At 37.1% G+C, this 20,650-nt stretch overlaps 2 protein-coding genes across 2 annotated transcripts; one reads left to right on the forward strand and one right to left on the reverse strand.

The window, feature by feature from the left end:
- Positions 1–1,057: 1,057 nt before the first annotated feature.
- Positions 1,058–4,051, forward strand: LOC145229899 (ras and EF-hand domain-containing protein-like). Its single transcript, XM_080095242.1, has 6 exons — positions 1,058–1,313; positions 1,718–1,829; positions 2,246–2,330; positions 2,404–2,523; positions 2,908–3,021; positions 3,539–4,051. Exons 1-6 carry the CDS (start codon positions 1,187–1,189, stop codon positions 3,617–3,619), a joined length of 639 nt encoding a protein of 212 aa, XP_079951368.1. The 5' UTR covers positions 1,058–1,186; the 3' UTR covers positions 3,620–4,051.
- Positions 4,052–5,161: 1,110 nt separating this feature from the next.
- LOC145228518 (alkyldihydroxyacetonephosphate synthase, peroxisomal-like) lies at positions 5,162–20,631 on the reverse strand. Its single transcript, XM_080093593.1, has 14 exons — positions 20,460–20,631; positions 20,234–20,394; positions 18,635–18,849; positions 17,939–18,108; positions 17,431–17,553; positions 16,991–17,134; positions 16,236–16,361; positions 15,846–15,906; positions 15,641–15,779; positions 14,873–14,981; positions 13,510–13,639; positions 10,726–10,849; positions 7,378–7,461; positions 5,162–6,361 (listed from the first exon to the last, which is right to left on the reverse strand). Exons 1-14 carry the CDS (start codon positions 20,533–20,535, stop codon positions 6,137–6,139), a joined length of 1,887 nt encoding a protein of 628 aa, XP_079949719.1. The 5' UTR covers positions 20,536–20,631; the 3' UTR covers positions 5,162–6,136.
- Between the last annotated feature and the right edge of the window lie 19 nt (positions 20,632–20,650).

Consider the following 20,650-nt stretch of genomic DNA (forward strand, 5'->3'; position numbering starts at 1 on the left):
AGATATAAAATCATTCAATCGATATCAAGTCACCAAACCAGCTTTATATTTGGCTTCCAATCAAGCATTATCCATTTCATTCAACCATCAGCATTAAACTATTTAAAAGACGCGACTGTAGCTAATAAGAAGGCAGGTTAATAAGTCGAAGCGCCCGGTTGGGGTAATCAGATTTTGGTTCATATTATGGGCAAATGTCGTTGAAATATTATTAGTTTTGCATTGATTTACGCTTTGCGCGCACAAAATGTCATTTAAAAACGCGACTTATATCTGTCAAAATAACAGTTGGTTGGAATATTTGTTTGCAGAAATGTTACCTCTGGGCAATTGTTGGCAATTTTTCGGGGAGAATTTGCGTCACTTGGCTGAAGTTTGTTTAGTAAATGTGTCCGGGTTTTGTCCTATAAGGCCACAAAGCTTCAAGCTTCATCGCGGGCGAGTTTTGCTCTTAAAAGCCTGAAGTACTCACTTGTATATCGCCATAGCGTACTTCAGCGATTGATCGTCAAGCAAAAATTTATAGTAATCAATGATGACAGATATCGTTTGAAACTTTACGATCGCTCTATAAGCTGTTTACTACCGATGTGCGTAGTAGCTGATCGTGTTACTAAATTTTCGCGCGTTTTTTAGACAGTTTGGTTGTTTTTCAGATAGTTTTAACTTTAGACAGATAATAGTGTTACAAAAGTGATTACTTATTTCAGGCAAATATATGATGCGTTTTGTTTTGTATAAATACTTAATGTTTGGCTATATACTAAAGCCTTATTTTCTTTGTCGACTTACAGGCTTAACAAAAATGGGTGAGGCATAGTTTAGCTGTTTTTGTGAAACTTTAGAATTAGAAGGTAGCCTAATTTCGTTTCTAGAAAAAACATTGATAGGCTACAATGTGTGTGCATAGGCTTAACTTGTGAGTCACACTAAAGCACTTTAATCCTATTCAACGCAAATTATAACAACGAAGTAGGCCGCTTCCATCACTGCACAGCACGAAATAGCCTACTCCTTGACAATTTCTTAACACATGCTAAACCTTTGTGTTGTTCGGACAGGATATAACAACACTGCATTTGGAAAGTAAACCCAGCGTTAAAAGTGAACTTAATCTGCGTTTAAGGTCAGAACATGGAACACAACTTTTAGGTTAGACAACTTTGTCAAGATCCGGCAATTTGCAATGGATGAAGATGAGTGCGATCGTATGTACAAAGTTATATTGGTTGGGGATTCAGGCGTCGGAAAAACCAGCTTACTGATGCGACTCTGCAAGAATGAATTTAAGTCCAGCATGACTGCAACTTTGGGTAAATATAACTTGACATAATAGGATAATACTTCTTTGTCGTCAAACAATTTGTGTTTGCAATATTATTGGCATAACTTTGATAAGATTTGACTTGGTTTATCAAAAGAAACGATATTTCGAACAGACAATTATTACAATGTTGAAAACGGAGAAACAAAATGCTATAATCAAGAATAAGATCTGTTGCCAATTCAGATTTTCAAGTATTTAAACATTTGTAACTACAGCGCCCGTTGTACCTATAATTAGCGCTTTGCAGCTGGGCAAAACTAAGGACCTAATTTATACACCAATATAGATCGTTTTGTTTGGAATCTGTAAATGTAGTTATGTAATGCGCAAAGTGGATGGTTTGGTCCGTAATGGCCGTGTTTATACGAGTATTTCCCCTTTTTCGTTTAGGTGTAGATTCGCACACAAAGACACTGACCGTTGAAGGACAACCAGTGACAATACAAATATGGGACACAGCAGGCCAAGAGAGATTTAGAAGCATTGCCCGATCTTATTTCAGGTACTCTAATTAATAATGTAGATATATCCCATTGGATTCAACATTTTTACATCGGTTACCATTTAGTTTGTGGTCAAAAAACTTTCTGTTTCAAATTGTGCAAAAGGTAATGAAAGTAGCTTACTTTGCAACGTTATTGTGATGGGTAAGACTGCTTATACAAGTAAGATAAAAATACGCAATCATATAAACATGCTACAACACAAATCGAAAAAGTTGTGAAAATAGTAGGCCCACTATTGACAGGTAGTGCTACTACCAGCAAACTGTTGCAAATATTGCAGTTGAATAATTAAATCACTGCCTTCAGTCCACAACAATATTAAAATCGCGATCTAAAGCAATAAGCAGTAACGAATTCATGCAAAAATACACCTAATAAGACGAAAGAATCCTAATGATTCCTATTTGTTTAGACGGGCAGACGGGGTTTTGCTTTTGTACGATTGCACTTACGAAAATTCTTTCCTGAACGTACGAGAATGGATGTCGGCTGTAGAGGTACAAAATCGCATTTTCATAAAGTAGTGTTTGAGCCGTTGCGCAACTTGTCAAATCGCTATTTGCTGGTTAGGACGGAGCTGGCAGAGACCTTCCCACAATGCTTTGCGGCAACAAATTGGATATGAGGGAGACGAGCGCAAAATATGGTAAAAGATGTGTTTCGACCGAGCAAGGCAAAAAACTGGCAAACGTAAGTACAACAAAACAACTCTTCTTGCTTAATTGGTAATTAAAATACATCTTACGTTTCGACGTCCATTTCAGGGCGAAAGTTTGTAATATATGCCTGACAACAACACTGTAATTATTGTTAACGTAGCACGTCTAGATAAGTTGTGTGCACAAATTATTTACGCTAAAGTCTTGACAAAAAAACTACTCATATGCATTTTGCTTTTAAGCAGCTTTTTTGCTATCACAAAGCCTCAGTAATGGGCATTCGCTATAATGGGTAACCGCTATGCTATCACAAAGCCAATGGGTAAAATCTCCTTAGCCACATTGACCTTTGTCCTGATGATTGTTTGACCTTATAAAATTTTGCCCACCCGCTTCCCATTATCTGGCATTTTAGGAAACAAAATGTCGCTTTTTGGAAACAAGTGCAAAGTTGGGAACGAACATTGATGAGTGTATTCATGACCTGGCAAAGATGTTACTAAAGGCAGAAGATGACGAAAAACAGCAGGTTAGATTCGGACATAATTGGGTTCTACTAAATAAACACAACCGTGCTTTTTGCTTGATATACTTTAATCAAATCAGCAGTCAGCAAAAGATTTTAAAAACACAATGCTCTATAGTTAATGTTAGACTCTAAGTTACAGTTAAGATATGCCTACCATATTTTCATCACCAAAAAGGAGGACACACATTCCCGACAAAGATTATTAACACTTACTTTTGTGCCCAATTGTTCTTGGCCTCTTTGGCCGGGATTTAAGGCACAATTGTTATCACGACATTTAGTACAGAAAATTCAAAAAGGAGGACATTTGGGCATTTTTTGTCGTCACTGAAGGACAACTTACTTTTTTTGAAAAAGGAGGACTTGTCCTCCAAAAAGAGGACGTATGGTAGGCCTAAGTTAAGAAAACTGGAGATACTTTACATACCTTAATATAAATCTCCAGTATTCCGGCACGAGAGAATGAAACTGGATAACAAACACTTTTAATTTTTAAATTTACATGTATTTCTGACAGCTTGCATTCCAGCTGACCGGGGAAGCCCCTCCTAACGTCAACAACGGTCACTGCTGTCACGGATCAAAGTCTACCTCGTGACAACATAGACATCTTACTGCAGTGAAAAGGCAATTAAAAAACAAATCGCTTGTGGAAAACGACGTGTCTTTTATTGCATGTTACAATTTCTATTATTGCATACTGTTGACTACAAAAACCAAAAAACTCTACCCAACCGGTTACTTCAAAGCTGTGACCAATTCACAAGCCTCAATGCATTTTGAATTGTCAACATACTTTGTGATATTTTGATATTTCAGTTGTAGGCTATGTTCAACTTACGATATTTTCTTGTACTGTATCGTGGAACGATTGCAACAAAAGTGTTTGTTTTTCCTTGTAATTTTAATCTCGTTACAACGGAAACACTATTTTACTTTATTTGTCTTTTGTATGCCGTTTTTTTAACCACATGCTTGAAAAATAAGTTTCCTTGGGCACCTAGATTAAACTGTTTTTGTCCAAACTTGACTGTTGGAACATTTATACTGAATTACATACTACTACTATCTGTGCGTGTGTGTAACTGACAAATGAATTTAGGCTTATCTGAGGAAAACGGTATCATAGTTACAAGTAGGCCCCAAACGAAAGTGCAAGCCAAAACCAGATTGCTTTAAACAAAACCCAAATTAGGCCTGAAAGTTGGTGAATTGGTGCCAAAATTTCGTGCGTAAAGTAGAAGACTCGATTTAAGCCTGTTTTATTCAAACTTACCCTTAAAACCGACGCACAACTCTGGGCTAGGTATAGATCAGAGTCTTCAACCTGTGTAGTAGTAGCCTACCCGCCTCTACAAAAAAATTAACAAAATACGCTAAATTTAGGACCCTATAACCCTACAAGCCTGGAATCTCGAAAGTTAAGATGTACCAAGCTGAAAGTACGGCACAAATAACGTCGAGTGTAAAGTCATACATAAACCAAGACTTAAGCGCGATCAGATTGTGTTTGTGGACGAAAGTCCTTTCCGACAAAAACTATAGACGAAGTAAAAGGCACTGAAAAGCCTTGGTATTGATCGGGGTGTGCAAATAACCTTTGTCACTATGGGGCCAAATACAATTACCATGATTAGATCGCGGGCCGCACCTTTATATAACACAAGGTGATTTTTCGTTGTTGCTTACCAAATAACTTATACTTAACTACAAGTAAAACATATAGCCTGATCCAGCTACGTAGAGCCTGGTCGCATTAATCAGCTCAAAAATATATAATAATTGTACTCGTTTGCCAGTACATTTGAAATTCAAGGGTCTCTGTGGGCCGCACAACCTTCGATCAACGGGGCGCTGGCCGCACACACCTGGTATAGATACTCTCCTGACATTGCTAGTTCGAACAATGACAAACTGAAAATAACATGCAAGATCAGTGTTTTTTTTAAGGTGTTTTGTTTCTCCAGCGGTTTCCCAAAATTTGGACTTGCAACTTGCAACACCTAATAAATAATTCGTTTAAGCAAATATGGCTATTTTTTGGTATTTAAATGAAACACTTGCGGTCTCTTAAAACTACTTAGCGGTCACCCAAACCAAACCTTAAAAAAAAAAAAAACTGTGCAAGATAAACAAACAGTTGAAGAATGGCGGGGTCATTTATTTGGTCTACAATATCGACGACGATATAAACACGAATTAAATCAATAGAGCTTTATTGTTTTCTATTCAAGTGTGTAAACTAGGCCTGTTGTGCACAACGTTAGAGTATTGAAAGGGTTTGCTAGCTTATTTCAATACACCTTGCTGGAAATTATAAGGAAGTGGGATGCTTTGAAACAAAATGGTCGTACATGTGATTTGTGGTAAAACAAAAACGAAAATGTGAAGCGATTCTAACTATAATAAAGCGAACTAGAATATATGCGTTTATCAGAAAAGTAATGCATCACTTTTACTGCCTAAAAAGTGAATCAAACTTTTACACAAGCAGCAAAGAATATGGAACTATAAGGAAACAAATCACACACGCTTTGTAAAAAAAAAACTGTCACAATTTGTAAGACAACGGCTGTTTATTTAGTTGGGTAACGTTAAATATGAAAAAAAATTGTTAAGACATGTGTTAAAAAGGATATAATATTATCTAAGGTCGATTTGAAAACAATACATTTTTGTATTTTGTTATGTGATAAATTTATTACCCTTTCTACGATGGTGCATAAATTTTGTGTGATATAATTTAACATGTATGCGTATACATGTGCTTGTAGCAATCTGTAAAAGCGCAGGCTAAAGAGTGGAAAAAGTGGAAAACGCTCCTTACTTCTTAACTACCCAAAAAAACGTACGTATTTTTGCTTCGCAAAAGTCATCATAGCCACATAAGATTCTGATTACACAAAAGTTGCATACGTTTCGCATATTAAATGTACTCTACACACGAACAGTAAAACTTAACTCAAAGAACATGATTATAATCAACAAGCGTTCGGTGAGAGAATAAGCAATTTGCGGAATGTTGTCACTTTTTTGCATACGTTCCGCAAAAAATGTTCCGCTTTTTCCGTAGTTCCGCAAATTTTAAAAAAAGTTCTTAATTTCCGCTGGGGGTTTAAACCAAATTTCCGGATCCAAAGATGTTCCGCGGATCCAGGTATTCTTTTACCGACTTGATGGTTCCTACTGCGGCGTCGGTAACGGTTCTGGACATGTACTGCTTACGTAATTTTCCCACTCCATGATGATGGGATATACTTCCACCGTTTGCGAGTATTTCGTCCCGAGCTGCGTTTTCCACAGCTAAATATGACTTAACGGGATCAGCCAATCCACGGTACTGCATGGAAAACATATTTAGTCAAGAAAAACTATTTTTTTCACATGTGTTTTCTGTAGAAGGGAGAGCCATAAATACTTTCTACAAATTACAACGGTTTGTGAAAAATAATTAGACAAAATTTTTAATGTCATTTCAAACAATCGATACATGACCAATTTGAATGAACAACTTAAAAAACCACAACTTTCAAATTTTAAATGCGTGTATATGACATTAAAATAAGAGGCATTTGGCAGAGAACCGAGCATTATTATAAAACCGACACTAAGCAAACCTGTAAGTACGTATTTTTATTATTATTATTATTTTTTGTGATAAATTGTACAAAGTTAACATAAAGGCTTTGTTTTTATTGAAGCCGAAACAAACAACTTTTACGTGGATGTGGATTTGAAAATGTTTAATCGACTCCACAATCCTGGTTAAACTACGGATACAAGTTAATTTGACAATTTTGCAACATTTTCAAGTTGACCGACTCTATGCTACACATTATACAGTTAAGGTTCAGTTTGGGAACGCAGTACATTGAAATATGTGTTATGCTTCGTACCGTCCCCCTTTTTTAAAAAGTAAACGTTTAGCCCTTCTTTCACTATTAATTAAAGATGTTTTTGTCACAAATGGTGAAATCAATTCCATTTTATTGTGCATAAAGAGCAGATCTACAACTGTAACCAGCTTAAAGTTGGTTTATTTCTTCTCCAAATGCATGAGCGAGGTGTTGCCTTTCAGTCTGTTACTCCCAACAAACTGCACTAGCAAATACAGCCAATGTCTTGTCACCAGTTGCACTGATGAGCTCTTACAGGTCGAAACAGTGTGCACTGTCTGCAGTTACATATCATACATTGGTCTGACAATTTTACAAGCTAAACCTTCTAATGGTTGATTGATTCTAATACGAAGTAGAATACAAAGTAATGGTTGATTGATTCTAATACTTAGGTCTTTAGCTCCACAATAAACACAATGTTGGTGTGTTTGGTAAACCCGGGAGGGGGTCAACTTACCTTAAACGCAAGGTAGAAATATACACATGCGCCGGCGTCGTAGGTTTGTGTAACGCGACAAGTGCTCATCACAGGATAGCGCACCTTAAAAAACAACAGCAGCGTTCAAATTGGGTCAAGCACCGTCCGACAATGCAAACACAAGGGTTGGTTGGTACTGATTGATCACATATGCGGTATAGAGGAGAGAAAAAGGCGGTAAGTATGCAATCGACACCTCTATTTGTGCTGAATCAGTTTTATTGAAATCAGTTTAATGTATATGATTTCTATGTTTAGTGAAACTGGCAGTTTTAAGCAGTGATATACCGAATATTCAATTCGGCCATCTTTGCAAACATTCGGTAAAACGTGTCTTTTCCGCTTAATCAGGTAGCACACGATCTTTCAAACTACCCTTTAAACTAGAAGGGTGGCTTTCTGATATACTTTTTTTTTTTTTATATTTTATATATTCTATACGATATTTACCAATTTACTATACACATCATTTGATCTACACATATGATTGTTTTTGTAAACAAAAACTAATGGGTCCCCACACGCATGTTTGTGCGGATTTACGGTAAACAAATGTTGCGGTGATTTTTACATTCTTAAGGACAAATTTTTAGAAAGCATTAACCCAACAATAAAAAAAATTGTTCGTATTCTTTTTGCACTATTATTGTCATGTAATTACAAAAACATTAAAAAAACGTAACAAAGACTTAAATCTAATCTCTTGCTTTAACCCAGATATAGTCCTCCAAGGTCGGGCAATTTTTTTTAGAAAGCTGTAACAGTTGTGTTACAGACACTTTAAATTAAAAAGCAATTTGCTACAAGTGTATACATAACAAATTGTTTTTCATTTAACTTTGTTTCGCAAAATGAGTACCATTGACCTGTAGTAACCTCTCAGGGTGCACACGCCAAACGACTGTTTGACCTTTTGACACCGTTTTCAATAGCACGCCGTCATTCGTGTTCAACAATACTGTTAAGCCTAATTTATACATGCCTTGAGTATTGACTCCTAAATTGATTGTTAAAAAAACGCTATGTTATGAAGAAAGTTCTGAGCTGTGTTTGTAATACCGACTAGTTGACCTTAAGTAACCCGTGATCATGCGGCGGCCAACCTGACAGCGAGCATTTAAAAAAACATTTATTTGGCAAAAAAGTCAAGTTAATTTTTTCATCTTAACTTTTATTAACAAAGTTTTTCTTGACATATACAAAACCGAAGCACGGTTATTAGGCTTAAATCACGTCATAGGTGTAAAACCTTCGCCAAAACTAAAAATGTGAGTGATAACTTAATAAAACGACATAGCATTGCTGTGCAAAACAGCTGATTTCTAATCACTGAAACGATGTCTCGTAAAACGTCTGTCCGACGTCAAGCTGAGCCCTCCCGCTATCGTAAACCAGTGAGTTACTCTCTTGGTACTTCTGCCTACAGTGTCTTTCTTGACCAAACGAGCGTTAGACATATTTACGTTTCGGGGGCCTGTGGGTGAACCTCTGGGTCATACGGGGTCAAAATTCACATGGACCATCTTTAGACCAATATCTGTAATGTGTGTAAAATTGAAAAAGTTTGAACCATTCTTTCTTGACCAAAACGTGGGAACAATAGCCGCGCTAAAAATTTCACGTTTTGGGGTGCTGTGGGTGAACCGAGGGATCAAACGGGGTCAAAATTCACATGGACCATCTTTAGACCAATACCTATTATGTGTGTCAATTTGAAAAAGTTTGAACCATTCTTTCTTGACCAAAACGTGGGAACAAATCCGCGCTAAAAATTTCACGTTTTGGGGGGCTGTGGGTGAACCGAGGGATCAAACGGGGTCAAAATTCACATGGACCATCTTTAGACCAATATCTGTAATATGTGTAAATTTGAAAAAGTTTGAACCATTCTTTCTTGACCAAAACGTGGGAACAAATCTGCTTTAGAAAGAAAAAAAGAAAAAAGAAAAAAAGAAAAAAAGAAAAAAGAAAAAAGAAAAAAAAATATAGACAAAAACAATATGTGTCCCCTTCAGGGAAGGGGACCCATAATAAAAGCGCATCAACTATAATTTTGAAATAATATCCCGAAAGTCTGCAATTTATTGGCAGGACGGTAACCATGACTGGGTCAACCAAAAACCTGCAGAACCTGAAATGTAAAATGCCAATGTTATGCGAAAAAACTTTTCATGCAGGCTAAAAAGCTTGTGGGGGCGACAAACCAGAGTTGCAAGTCGGGCCGGGCTTTTCGGGCCGGGTTCGGGTTCGGGTTCGGGCCGGGTTCGGGCCGGGTTCGGGCTTGGGTATTTGTGAGAAAACGGGCTTAAAACGGGCCTAACTTTGCGTTACGTGTCCGCCATTTTCAAAAAAAAAATCTGCTAAGTAATAAGTCTCTGGCTTTGACCTAATGCCCACCCTACTTTAAAACGTATTGTTTACGCCATTGTCTACTATTGTTCATTGTGTTTGTTGTCTTTCTCTTTTTTCTTTTTCATTTGTTATTTGGGTCCCAGCATAGGCCTGTCAATCAAAATTTCGGGCCTAAACGGGCTTCACAAAAACGTTTCGGGTTCGGGCCGGGCTTCGGGCTTATACTTTCGGGTTCGGGCCGGGTTCGGGCTCAGATTTTGGGCCCGCTTGCAACTCTGCGACAAACACTAAACTTTGAGCCCGCTACCAGTTTGTAAGTACAGTAAACCTGGGTCACGTCTAAAACTGCGGGCCCGCTTGGCCCAGCACTTGGCCCGTTTTGTCCTGCGAGAGACGCGACAAGCACTGGATATAATGGGCCCGCAGTTTTTCAATTGCATGAAGTGCTGGGCCAAGCGGGCCAAGTGATCCAAGTGGGCCCGCAGTTTTAGACTTGACCGCAGTAAACCTCGGTTAATCCGAGGTGGTTTGAACCAAAAAAATTGTCCGGTTTAACCGATGTCGATTAGTTCAAGCCTTAACTACATTACATATAATTTGTACTTCGAGTTTTGTCCGAATTGGGCGAAGATCCGGATTAACCAAAACCGGTTTAACCGCACAAGCAACACAATTCAGTTATACTTTCATTTCTAGGTGGGAACACAGTATTGTAACAAAACAAGTTTATACCGCATAATTGATCAGTCTCGTTTAACTGATGTGTTGTAATAAATTTGTTTGTTTTTTTCATTAGTTTGTTGAACTCCAGCCCTTAAACTCATGCCTGTCTGAACTAGTCCGTATAAGCGCAAGAAATCTTTTCCCAACCGCCGGTCGTATTAACTTTTCGCTTACAGTGATATTTTTTGTTTAGGATGTTATTAAAGCTTACAGATTTGGGTGACAGACAATACAAAGATTTAGTTGACTTACTCCTTGGTTAATACATTCGTGATGAATTCGGTCTTTGACGTTTCGACACAAGTCGGTAACTCTGTCCCAGGGAACTGAGGTTTCAAATGATTCGCTCACGACTTCGTAGTCAAAACCGATGTCCCTGCAAAAATACCAAAAAGGTTCATTAACGCATCAAACGACAATAATTTTCAAATTGAAGTTTCGGCCCAATGGTTTCTACACTGTGGTCCGTGAACGTTTTTTAGGTGTTACCCTAGATTAAGCTGAGTAGTTACAATAAACTTTTTTTACAGTTTTTGCTTAAACTCTATGCACGGATTTGTTCATAAAATACTGGATTTATCACATATTAACGTAGTCTTTATTTGACAAGTTTTGTTTACCCGATTTTAATTGTGACCGTATTTAAAGATTTTTGTATCGTCACTTTCTTTTATAAACTACTATTGGAAAATGCCTGTAAGGCTAAGCGATCCAAATCCAGAAACAGTTTGAAAACGACTGCTTGGTAAGTTATTTTGCACATTACTGCACAAGGTCGACTGATTTAAATAATTCATATGTGTGTTCAGGTTTTTTTTAAGGTTTGGTTTGGGTGACCGCTAAGTAGTTTTAAGAGACCGCAAGTGTTGGTTTAAATACCAAAAAATAGCCATATTTGCTTTTTCCCAAATTTTGGGAAACCGCTGGAGAAATTTGACACCTTAAAAAACACTGTGTGTGTTAAGGTTAGACACACCGAGCTATAGTAACCCATTTATACAGAAACATATTTCCATTGCATTTAAGGCACCGCAGGGTGTTCAAAAACATCCATAAAATATTACCGTTACATAGATTCGAAAGTCACTTAAATTATTTTAATCCAGGATTCTTAAGCCAAAGTTTCCAGAATTTAGATGACAAACTTGACTTTTTAATGGCTGAAAACGTATTTGGTGTTCTGCCTTTAACTGGCAAAGTAAGGTGGGGATTTTGCAATATCAGGTAATTTAAGTTAGGCTGTGGTCAGGTGGTAAAGGGAGGCTGTACTTTGAACAGTCTTATTTGAGCCGGTGTCAACATAAAGCTGTTGAAATGTTTGACTAAGGTTGGTCTTATATCACACGTAAAGTGGCGTGTTGAACTGTGTCTGGTGACTTCAAATAAAACTGATTGCACATGATATTCGCCCGCTTGAAATCAAGTCGTTTTATTTATGTATTACAGTAAAATTCGGTTAATCCGGACCCGTTTAAACTGAAAAAACTTCGGATTAGGCAAAGATACGGATTAACCGATGTCGATTAGTTCAAGCCTTACTACATAACAAATCATTTGTACCCCGAGTTGTGTCCGAATTAGGCGAATATCGAAAAAATGCTTTCATTAGTTACGTTTTAATCTGACATATGTATGAAAACAGTTTTATAATTTTCCGTTTTGGTTAATATTTTTGTCAAAAATTTAGTAATAAACCCTTGTTCATTCTGTACGTTCTTTGGTTTATGCCCAGTTGTGGCATCGAACAGAAATGGTCGAGGAATGGCTTTTCAGCCTTTTCAGCCTCCCAACAAACTGTGTCGTTAGATGGCTACACTAGCCAATACGACCTATCTTTTGTCACCAGCTGCACTGATGAGACCTTGTAGGTCGAAACAGAGTGCAAGGTCTGCAGCATAATTATGTTCTCAGCACATTAGTTTTTGTTTTCAATCATGCTTTTATAGGTTTTGAATGATCACATTTGTCAAAACAAAGGGATATCACTGATGATGGCATGAGCATTTGCCGAAACGTTTGAAATATAAAGCATGCCGCTTTTTTCGTCTATTTGGGCCGTTATTTTCACCATTAAACTTATGAACAGATCCGTATATAGTGTTTCAAAGGGCTTAAAAAACAAATCGAAAACACAATATTTTTAAGAGGAGGGGAATGGTAATGGGCATGGGCGGATCTAGACGGGGGTGTTTGGTGTTTGGACACCCCCCTCAGAAAATTGATGATCGAACCATGTTAAGGTACACGTGATTGGTAACTCGCCAATGCTTGGCATTTTTTATGCCTTGCATGGTAACCAACTTAATTGCATTCGTAACGTTGCGCAACTTAAAAGGTTAACCATCGTTTGAAAAAGGCGTTCACTCCTTTAAAGCAGTGGTTCTCAAACTTTTTTTGTTGCGAAGCCTCTGGAAAAGTTGAAACGACGCACCAATGCGTCGCGACGCACAGTTTGAGAACTACTTTTTTAAAGGTTATTTTTAAAGCACGTCTTGTATTTTGACCGTTATGTGTATCTTGCAACTGCAGTTTTGTTGAGTAAGCTAGATAGTAGAGCCGTAAATGGAAATTTTAACGATTTCTAATAACAGATGCCGTTCGATTTGCGGCATGCCAAAGTTGCGCGTTAGGTTTCGGTCTGGTACTTTCGGGTTTGGGTCTGCTTGCAATTCTGAACAAAGCATACTTTCGCTTAATGCGTCGTTACAAACAATGCAACATCATAAGCTTTGTGCGTCCATGATAGTAAAACAGTTTTTCCCAACCCCAAATTTCTGTTACGCATTGAGCACCGCGTATTCACAAAATGATACCTTGCGACCGCAGCTTTTTGGTGCGTGAGTGACGTCAAGCTTATGACGTTTTTTCAGAAAGGGGAATACCCAAATCATTTTGTGTAACGTCAGTATTGCACTAGGGAATTTCCCAAATAATTGTTGGACACCCCCCTTAAATTTTTTCTAGATCCGCCCCTGGTAATGGGGGTATTGGTCTGTCCTGTTAGAATAAACCCAGCAAGAAAAATATAATTATCACCTTAAGTAAGCAATTACAAAGGTGAGCATGTAGCCTCTCTGTCCGTTATCTTCACCGGCTGGCATTCCTTGGTATTTGGCAGCAATTTCGTACACAGCTTTTTCTTGCTGTGCTACAACAGTAGGGTCACCTGAAATGAAACAAAAGTTTGGTAAACCGTTGCTAGTAATTATGGATAAAATGCTTTGACGTACGGTAAATCTCGCGTAAACCGGATTCGGTTAATTCGGATCTTCGCCTGATTCGGACATTTTTTTGGTACAAACGGGTCCGGATTAACCGAGGTTTACTGTATATCTGGGACTTTATACGAGTCAAAAATCAAACTGTAAATTCAAAACGACTTCAAAAAAATTCAAAGGCGTCAAAACGGACAACTGTAAATTTGCGAGGTATGGCTAAACGCAGTGTTTCTCAATTCTGGGTGACCTTTTGATGTGGTTAGGTTACCAATAACATTAGTTTACAAACCCTTGATAGTACCGAAACTTCATTGCATGTATTCGCTTGTGAATGTTTGCAGGTTGTACTTTGACCAACGTCTCTAACACTGAATATATTGCTATCCCTTTGTTTAGTGGGCATTTAAAGGAAACTGTAGTTACTTCCAGGCTGTAGGACTTACTGACCCCAGCTACCGATCAATAATTGCGGAAATTCGACAGCTGGCCTCAAATGTCTTTTTTTGCTGAATGCACAACACGCTACTGCGACACGGAGAAAACACTTTCTACGAATCGTGTATCCGGATTTGCAGCGTAAGTCGTAACACAGCCACACAGCAGAAACCGCTGGCGCCGGGCAACAGAAATGCGTTGTATATATGTCTTCCCGCAAAAAAATGGGTTTTAAAAGTGTAAACAACTTGGTCTTACGATGCAACATGAAATTATATGAACACCTTGGAAAAATTTTCTTACAAAGCTAGGTATTAACTGCACAACGATTTCAAAGACAGAAAAAAAAGTTACTTTCTTAAAAGTTTAAAGACAGTTTATTTAGCAAACACACTTCCTTTAAGCACCTTACCCTGCCCAAACAAGTTTACTTACAAGAATGAAATAATGAACGGACTAAGGTGCCAAAAACTTGATCTAAACTGGTAATGCGGAACCTGTCTGCTTTTACGGTCAGCAAGTGCGAAATTCTAGCAGCCTTTGTCATTATTTTCAAGCCCCGGAGACCGACATAAAATATAGTCTATGCGACCTCGGGAAGCGACGATAAATTGTTGCCTGGCATTTATGAACAGAAAGGTTTCCAAGCCGTGGTGTAAAGTAACAAATATTTTAAATCAGACTTTAAGCGTGCAAAAACTTGACCCGAACCCAAATTGGTGACAAAAAATCAACCTAAAACGTACCTTCAAAGAGTAAAGTGGCGACACACATATTTGCTGGGTCATATCCCTTGATTTTTGTCACATAGAACTTCTTCATACCGTCGATAAAGGAAGAAAAAATTCCCTCTGACTAAAAAATAAGGTCAGCATTATGAAAACCACAACGATCTTTTGCTATTGCTATTTAGAAACCACTGCAGCGGAATTACTCATCCTTTCCCATACACATATGCATAAAAACCATGAACATAGTTTAGAATCATGTTTCTAAACTTTTTTGGGTATTGCACAATTTTTTAGCATTCAATAAAATAACCATTCACAGATTCAATGTAAATGTATAATGTAAGAGTTTTCGTATACTTCGTGAGGCGATCATATACTTCGTGAGATAATATTTGTATATTTTGTGATAAGTTCACAGACTCACAAAAACCTTTCACGAACTCATTAGTATTCACGGACTCGTGATTTAGAAAAAACAGTGAAGTGAGAGGCATGGCTTAAACATAGATAATTCACTGATGTTGACAACAGTCCACTAAAACTTAAAAAAAACATTTACAATTTATTTTATACAAACCAAATTCATTCTGGTTCATGACAATTCATCTTTGGCAGTGCTAGTCTTATATTAGCCTGGTGTTGGGAAGAACGACTGATTTCTCAGTTAAGCCTGGTACAGTATAGCATAACATTTTAAGCCACATTATTACATGCCATTTTACCCTATCAAAAACTTGACACAGCAAATGTTAAACTTCCTTATTTGTTTTAACCATGACTCACTTCAGGCTTCAGAGCTTGGCCAAATCGAAACTGTTGGTTGTCCATGAGACGAATAGAGGCAGGGGCACATCTGTTTAGAGCCACTTCTCGTAAGCATTCCACACCTCTGGCGAAGTTGGGAAAAACGATTGAGCCATACCTGAATATTTGAATATTTCTGGTTACTAGCATGGCATTTTTTGGTTGTTTGAAGGTAACAACTGACCTTTGGCATTCTGGAAGGGGCCGTACACGTAATGTAACTTCAGTAATAATCCCAAGAGTTCCTGTGAAAGGTTTTAGTTGAATTAAGTTGTGCAGTTTCTTAAAGCGATTTATTTTATGTTGGTAAAGTTCCAAAAGCAAAAAAGCATGTATTTAAAAGACAAGAATAAAAAATGACGTTTTTTTTATCACTACAAAACAAAATTAAAGATGGATACCATTTTTAGCAATGTTTAAAATCAAACCTAACCTGTTTTGTCAGATAAAAGGATATAACTATCAGGAAAAAAATTAATGATAGCAAACTGCAATGCCAACCATGAGTAATAATGGTAGAAAATATACATGTGTCATTGTTACTGTACAGGAAGAGTATAGCTCTTTGACTGACCTTCTGAGCCTAGAATAAATTGATGAAGATCAGGACCTGCCGACATTCGTGGTACCATACAGTTTTTTTCCAGCACCCCACGTGGAGTCACCATTCGAACATGAACCAAGAGGTCTTCAATGTTACCTAATAAAAAAAAAAAACCTAGTTTAGAAACAAAAACCTGGACTCACAACTTCATATTTTGTTTGTCTGGTTATGTTTATAATTAAATTTTCCCAAGACTATTCTTATTGTTACGTAACTATTTCTGTTGTTTCGTATCATTACGATCTTCAAAATACAGGCCATGTCAATTGTCAACAAGAAGCACAGTTGATTTGAAAAACCGTACAACGCTGTGGCACAGCGGGCGTTAATCATATCAAGCAGCGAAAATGCATGTAACAAGAATCTCATTAAATTTAGTTGTGGTGCTTTAGTGTTATTTTAGTGGGCCAATATTATTCTTTGAATAAAAGATTATTCGATCAAATTAGTTGTTCTGCAAGAAGTGGTATGTGTGGCAGTACGCGGAGTGTCCAAGTGGTACGAGGTCGTAAAAAGGTTGGGAACCCCTGCCCTAAAACCTTAAAATCAGACGTTTTAAATCCCTTGTGTGTGAAATAGTAAAAAGTTTCTGTATACAGCATAAAAAACATTTTTCAACGTTCTACCTAATTATCTGGACTTAGCTGTTGACCACTTATTGCAAAGTTTCTGTGATTGGGCTATGTCAGTGTCAATAAAGGTTTTAAAAAAGTACTCAAACTTACCGTAAACATTTTTCTTCATGCCTGATGCCCTTGTCGCCACCCAACCACCAAGCGAACTAAATTCCATAGAATCAGGTTCATGGCCAGTGCACAATCCAATGGCTGCTAGATCTCTTTCCAAGTCTTGACCAATTATTCCAGCCTCTGCAAGTAGTACATTAATACAGTTATAGGAAACATGACCTAAATACTACAAACAAGAGATTGTCAACAGCATATAACAACCAATTTGCTAAACTGTTGAATAGAAAAGTGGAAGTGAATATATGATTATCCAGAATTTTTAGGGTTTTAAAATCCTACACTGTGTTACATAGGTATTTTTTGAACCATACGGTATTGCAAAAGTTTAATTAAATATGGGAAAACCCAAGTAATAGGATTTGTATGAAGGGGTGATTATTGCTTAACCAACTCAAAAAGTCTGACAAAACACAAACCTATTCTGGCCAGCAAGTTTTTTTCATCTACCCAAAGGATTTGGTTCATTTGAGTCATGTCGACTGTTGCAATGCACCTTTCCTCATTTTCTGGACAAACCAGTGCAAGCGTGACTGTCGTTCCTAAATGCAAATCAGACAATTGCGGTAAATACCAAATTAACAACTGCAATTGTCAACTTGAAAGCTCATACAAAATAGAAGTCTGTCAAAGTAAAACTACAACTACTTATTAACAAGAAAACGTAAATATATAACTTAGCATAAAAGTGCTAAGACACCCTAACAATTATAATGCATGAAACTTGTAACCAAAAATTGAAAAGTCAGCCCAAATTTTACTGAGGTACAAATACATAGCTTAACAAAATTTAGTGACAAAAAACATTAAAACATATAAAACACAATGCAAAAGTGTAAGTCAAAAAGCAAAAAAAAATATGAAGCAAATCATTTTTGCTGTGGTGTGTTCCAGTATTAAGATAAGAAAGTAACAGACATATCCTACCTCCACCAATAGGAATAAGACAAATATTGTATCGAACAGCAAGAGCAACAAGCTTCACAACATCATCATGATTCCTTGGGAATACAATCATGTCAGGAATTCTTTTGTTAGTTTCCCCTTTGCGCAGAAGAAAAAGTTCTTCAAGAGTATGTCCATGTGATCGTACCAACCTTTGTAAAAATGTCATAAAAAGCATAAGACTGATATAGTATAATACCATTTGAAAACCAACGTGGTTCAACAATATTTAAAACTGTGTAATCTAAAAACAGTTTTTAGATTAAAACTTAAGATAACCCAAGATGGATAACTAAGATAACTTTTCATGCATATTTAATGCACAGTGTTTGAGAAAAAATTTTTGTTTTGTGCATAAGCAGTAAATTAGGTGTTGAAAAAGCATCATAATATAATCACTGTTATTCAAATAGAATCCATTGACATATATATTTCACCTAAGTAACATTCTATTTGAATAAGATAGTGACGATGCCTATTACTTAGGTGAAATATATATGTCAAATAAAACGGTGGACGACTTCAGACTTGTCAAAGTTTTCAGTCTGTATGTACCAACACATGTAAAAAATGAAGCATTTTAAATTCAATAGTTTTGTACACAGACTCTTGTGTTAGAATTGTTGTATTGTGAAACCTAACAACATGAGAAAACCTAAACACACAACTTTTTCACACCTGTCCATAGGGTCTGTAGAGATCTCCATTCCAGTTTTACTAAGTTCGTTTGTGAATTCTTCGTTAACGATCGGTTTGGGAATTTTGCTTAGGTCAATATTTTTAATTGATTCAGAAGTTTCATCTACTTCAATTCCTATCGTTTCAGTCATCCAGGGACGTAGTTGTGGCATAACCATTCCGCTAAGCTTATACTTTGAGCCGGTAAACGTTATCTAAAATAAAGCAAAATATATGTAAAATCATGGTACTGTCTAATATTAGGGATGGGTCAAAACTGCAAATGTTCTGTTTGGTTGCACATCAAGCATCTTATATTAATGCTCGGTGCTCGGCCAAGCACGCAATGTGGTTTGTAAAATCACAAACATATTCCTATCTACACAAGTTTTATAGCTTTCCAAAGACCCTACATCACCAATGTACTAAGCTATATACGCCCTAGGTATGTTATCAGGGCATGAATATGCAAGTTTATCGCTCGGGTCAATTTGTAAAATTGCTCAGCCGAGCACCGAGCATCAGAAACAGCAATGCTCAGAACCGAGTACTCAGGTTTATCCCATCCATATCTAATATCAAATTTTAGTTTAGAACACAAGCAGTTCCAGGTAATCAAATAATCTGTTTTGTTGTAATCCCAAACAATCTGTTCTGTTTGTGTGAATTCTGGATAACTGCATGCATGGGCGCAACTAGGGGGGCAGGTTCGTCGGCATGTCAGGTCCCTTTTCTATCGGCGTTATTGCGTATAACGACTCTCGTACAGCGCCGAAAACATGTTCGTTCGCATCAAAGCTAAAAAAAACTTTCAAATGACAGGACAAGGCGCCAGTACAGCAGTAAATCGCTTCATCGGCATGTATTGTGATTTGCGATGATAAAAACGAAGTTTCTGCGATGTATTTATTCAACAACCTAAATAATCCCAACAACGATCTTTGTTGAAACTTGAAAACATATTTACATGTAAACACACAAAAATAAAATGTTTATCGGCGTGGAGCTTCAGCCAAAAATCCTTCAACAACTTGTTTGTAATTTACGTGTCAGTTCCTGGTCCGCTATCCGAAACAGACTTTTGAAAAAACAACGTTATTTTCCTCATTTTCTTAGATGGACAAGACATTAATAACAAATTTACTTGGTTTCCACTCCAACTTGATGCCTCTGATGTAAATATGAACAAGGAATGCTTACGAGAAACTTACACAAAGCACAGCACTAGTAGACAGATTGAAAGATTAACGTGTAAAACACCCAGTTGAACGAGTTTAATCGTTACGAAACAATGCCTTAGTTTAAAACGTCAATATACGATCACAATGGGCCACTTAGCAAAACAATCGTTTTTGGGAAAGTCGTATTGGTAGTTCCTTGCCTGCCCCCCCAATTTTCCGCTAGTTGCGCCACTGACTGCATGTTCCAATTTATAGCATAAAAACTGGGCTAGTTGATATAAAACTGTTAGTAAATTGGTTCCCAACTGAGGAGGAACCGTAAAAAAAGAATTTGCTGAAGTGGAAACCACTGTGTTAGTATTTAATCAAGCACTGTTAAAACGTGATATTGTCTCCTTTTTTAGGTTTAAATACTTACAACTCCTTTTTCATTCATCTTAAATTGGGAGTCATTATATCCCCATCCATGTAATTTTAAAACCTCCTCCCTCTTTCGTGGGATACTTCTCATACCTGGCTTCACAATATTTTCGTTGCTCATACTTATGCATGTTGATGTAACAAGTTTGGGTTTTTCAGCTGTAACAAAAAACAATTTGCATTTTTTTGTTAATTGCATTTTTAATTCAGTTTCAGTAACTCACCTTTTGGTTGAATATGACGTGCAATTGTATCCAGTCTTGCTTTTTCTTTACTTATTTGTTTGGTAGCAGGATTCATATTTAACTGTTTATTAAATAACACCAGCTAGCTATAGATATATTATGCAATTCTATTTAGGTCTGCAAACCAAAATTGAGGCAGCTGTTCCTATTCGCTCTGAATTTTAAACACA

This window comes from Phallusia mammillata, chromosome 5, assembly GCF_965637545.1.
Source record: "Phallusia mammillata chromosome 5, kaPhaMamm4.hap1.1, whole genome shotgun sequence".
NCBI lineage: Eukaryota > Metazoa > Chordata > Ascidiacea > Phlebobranchia > Ascidiidae > Phallusia > Phallusia mammillata.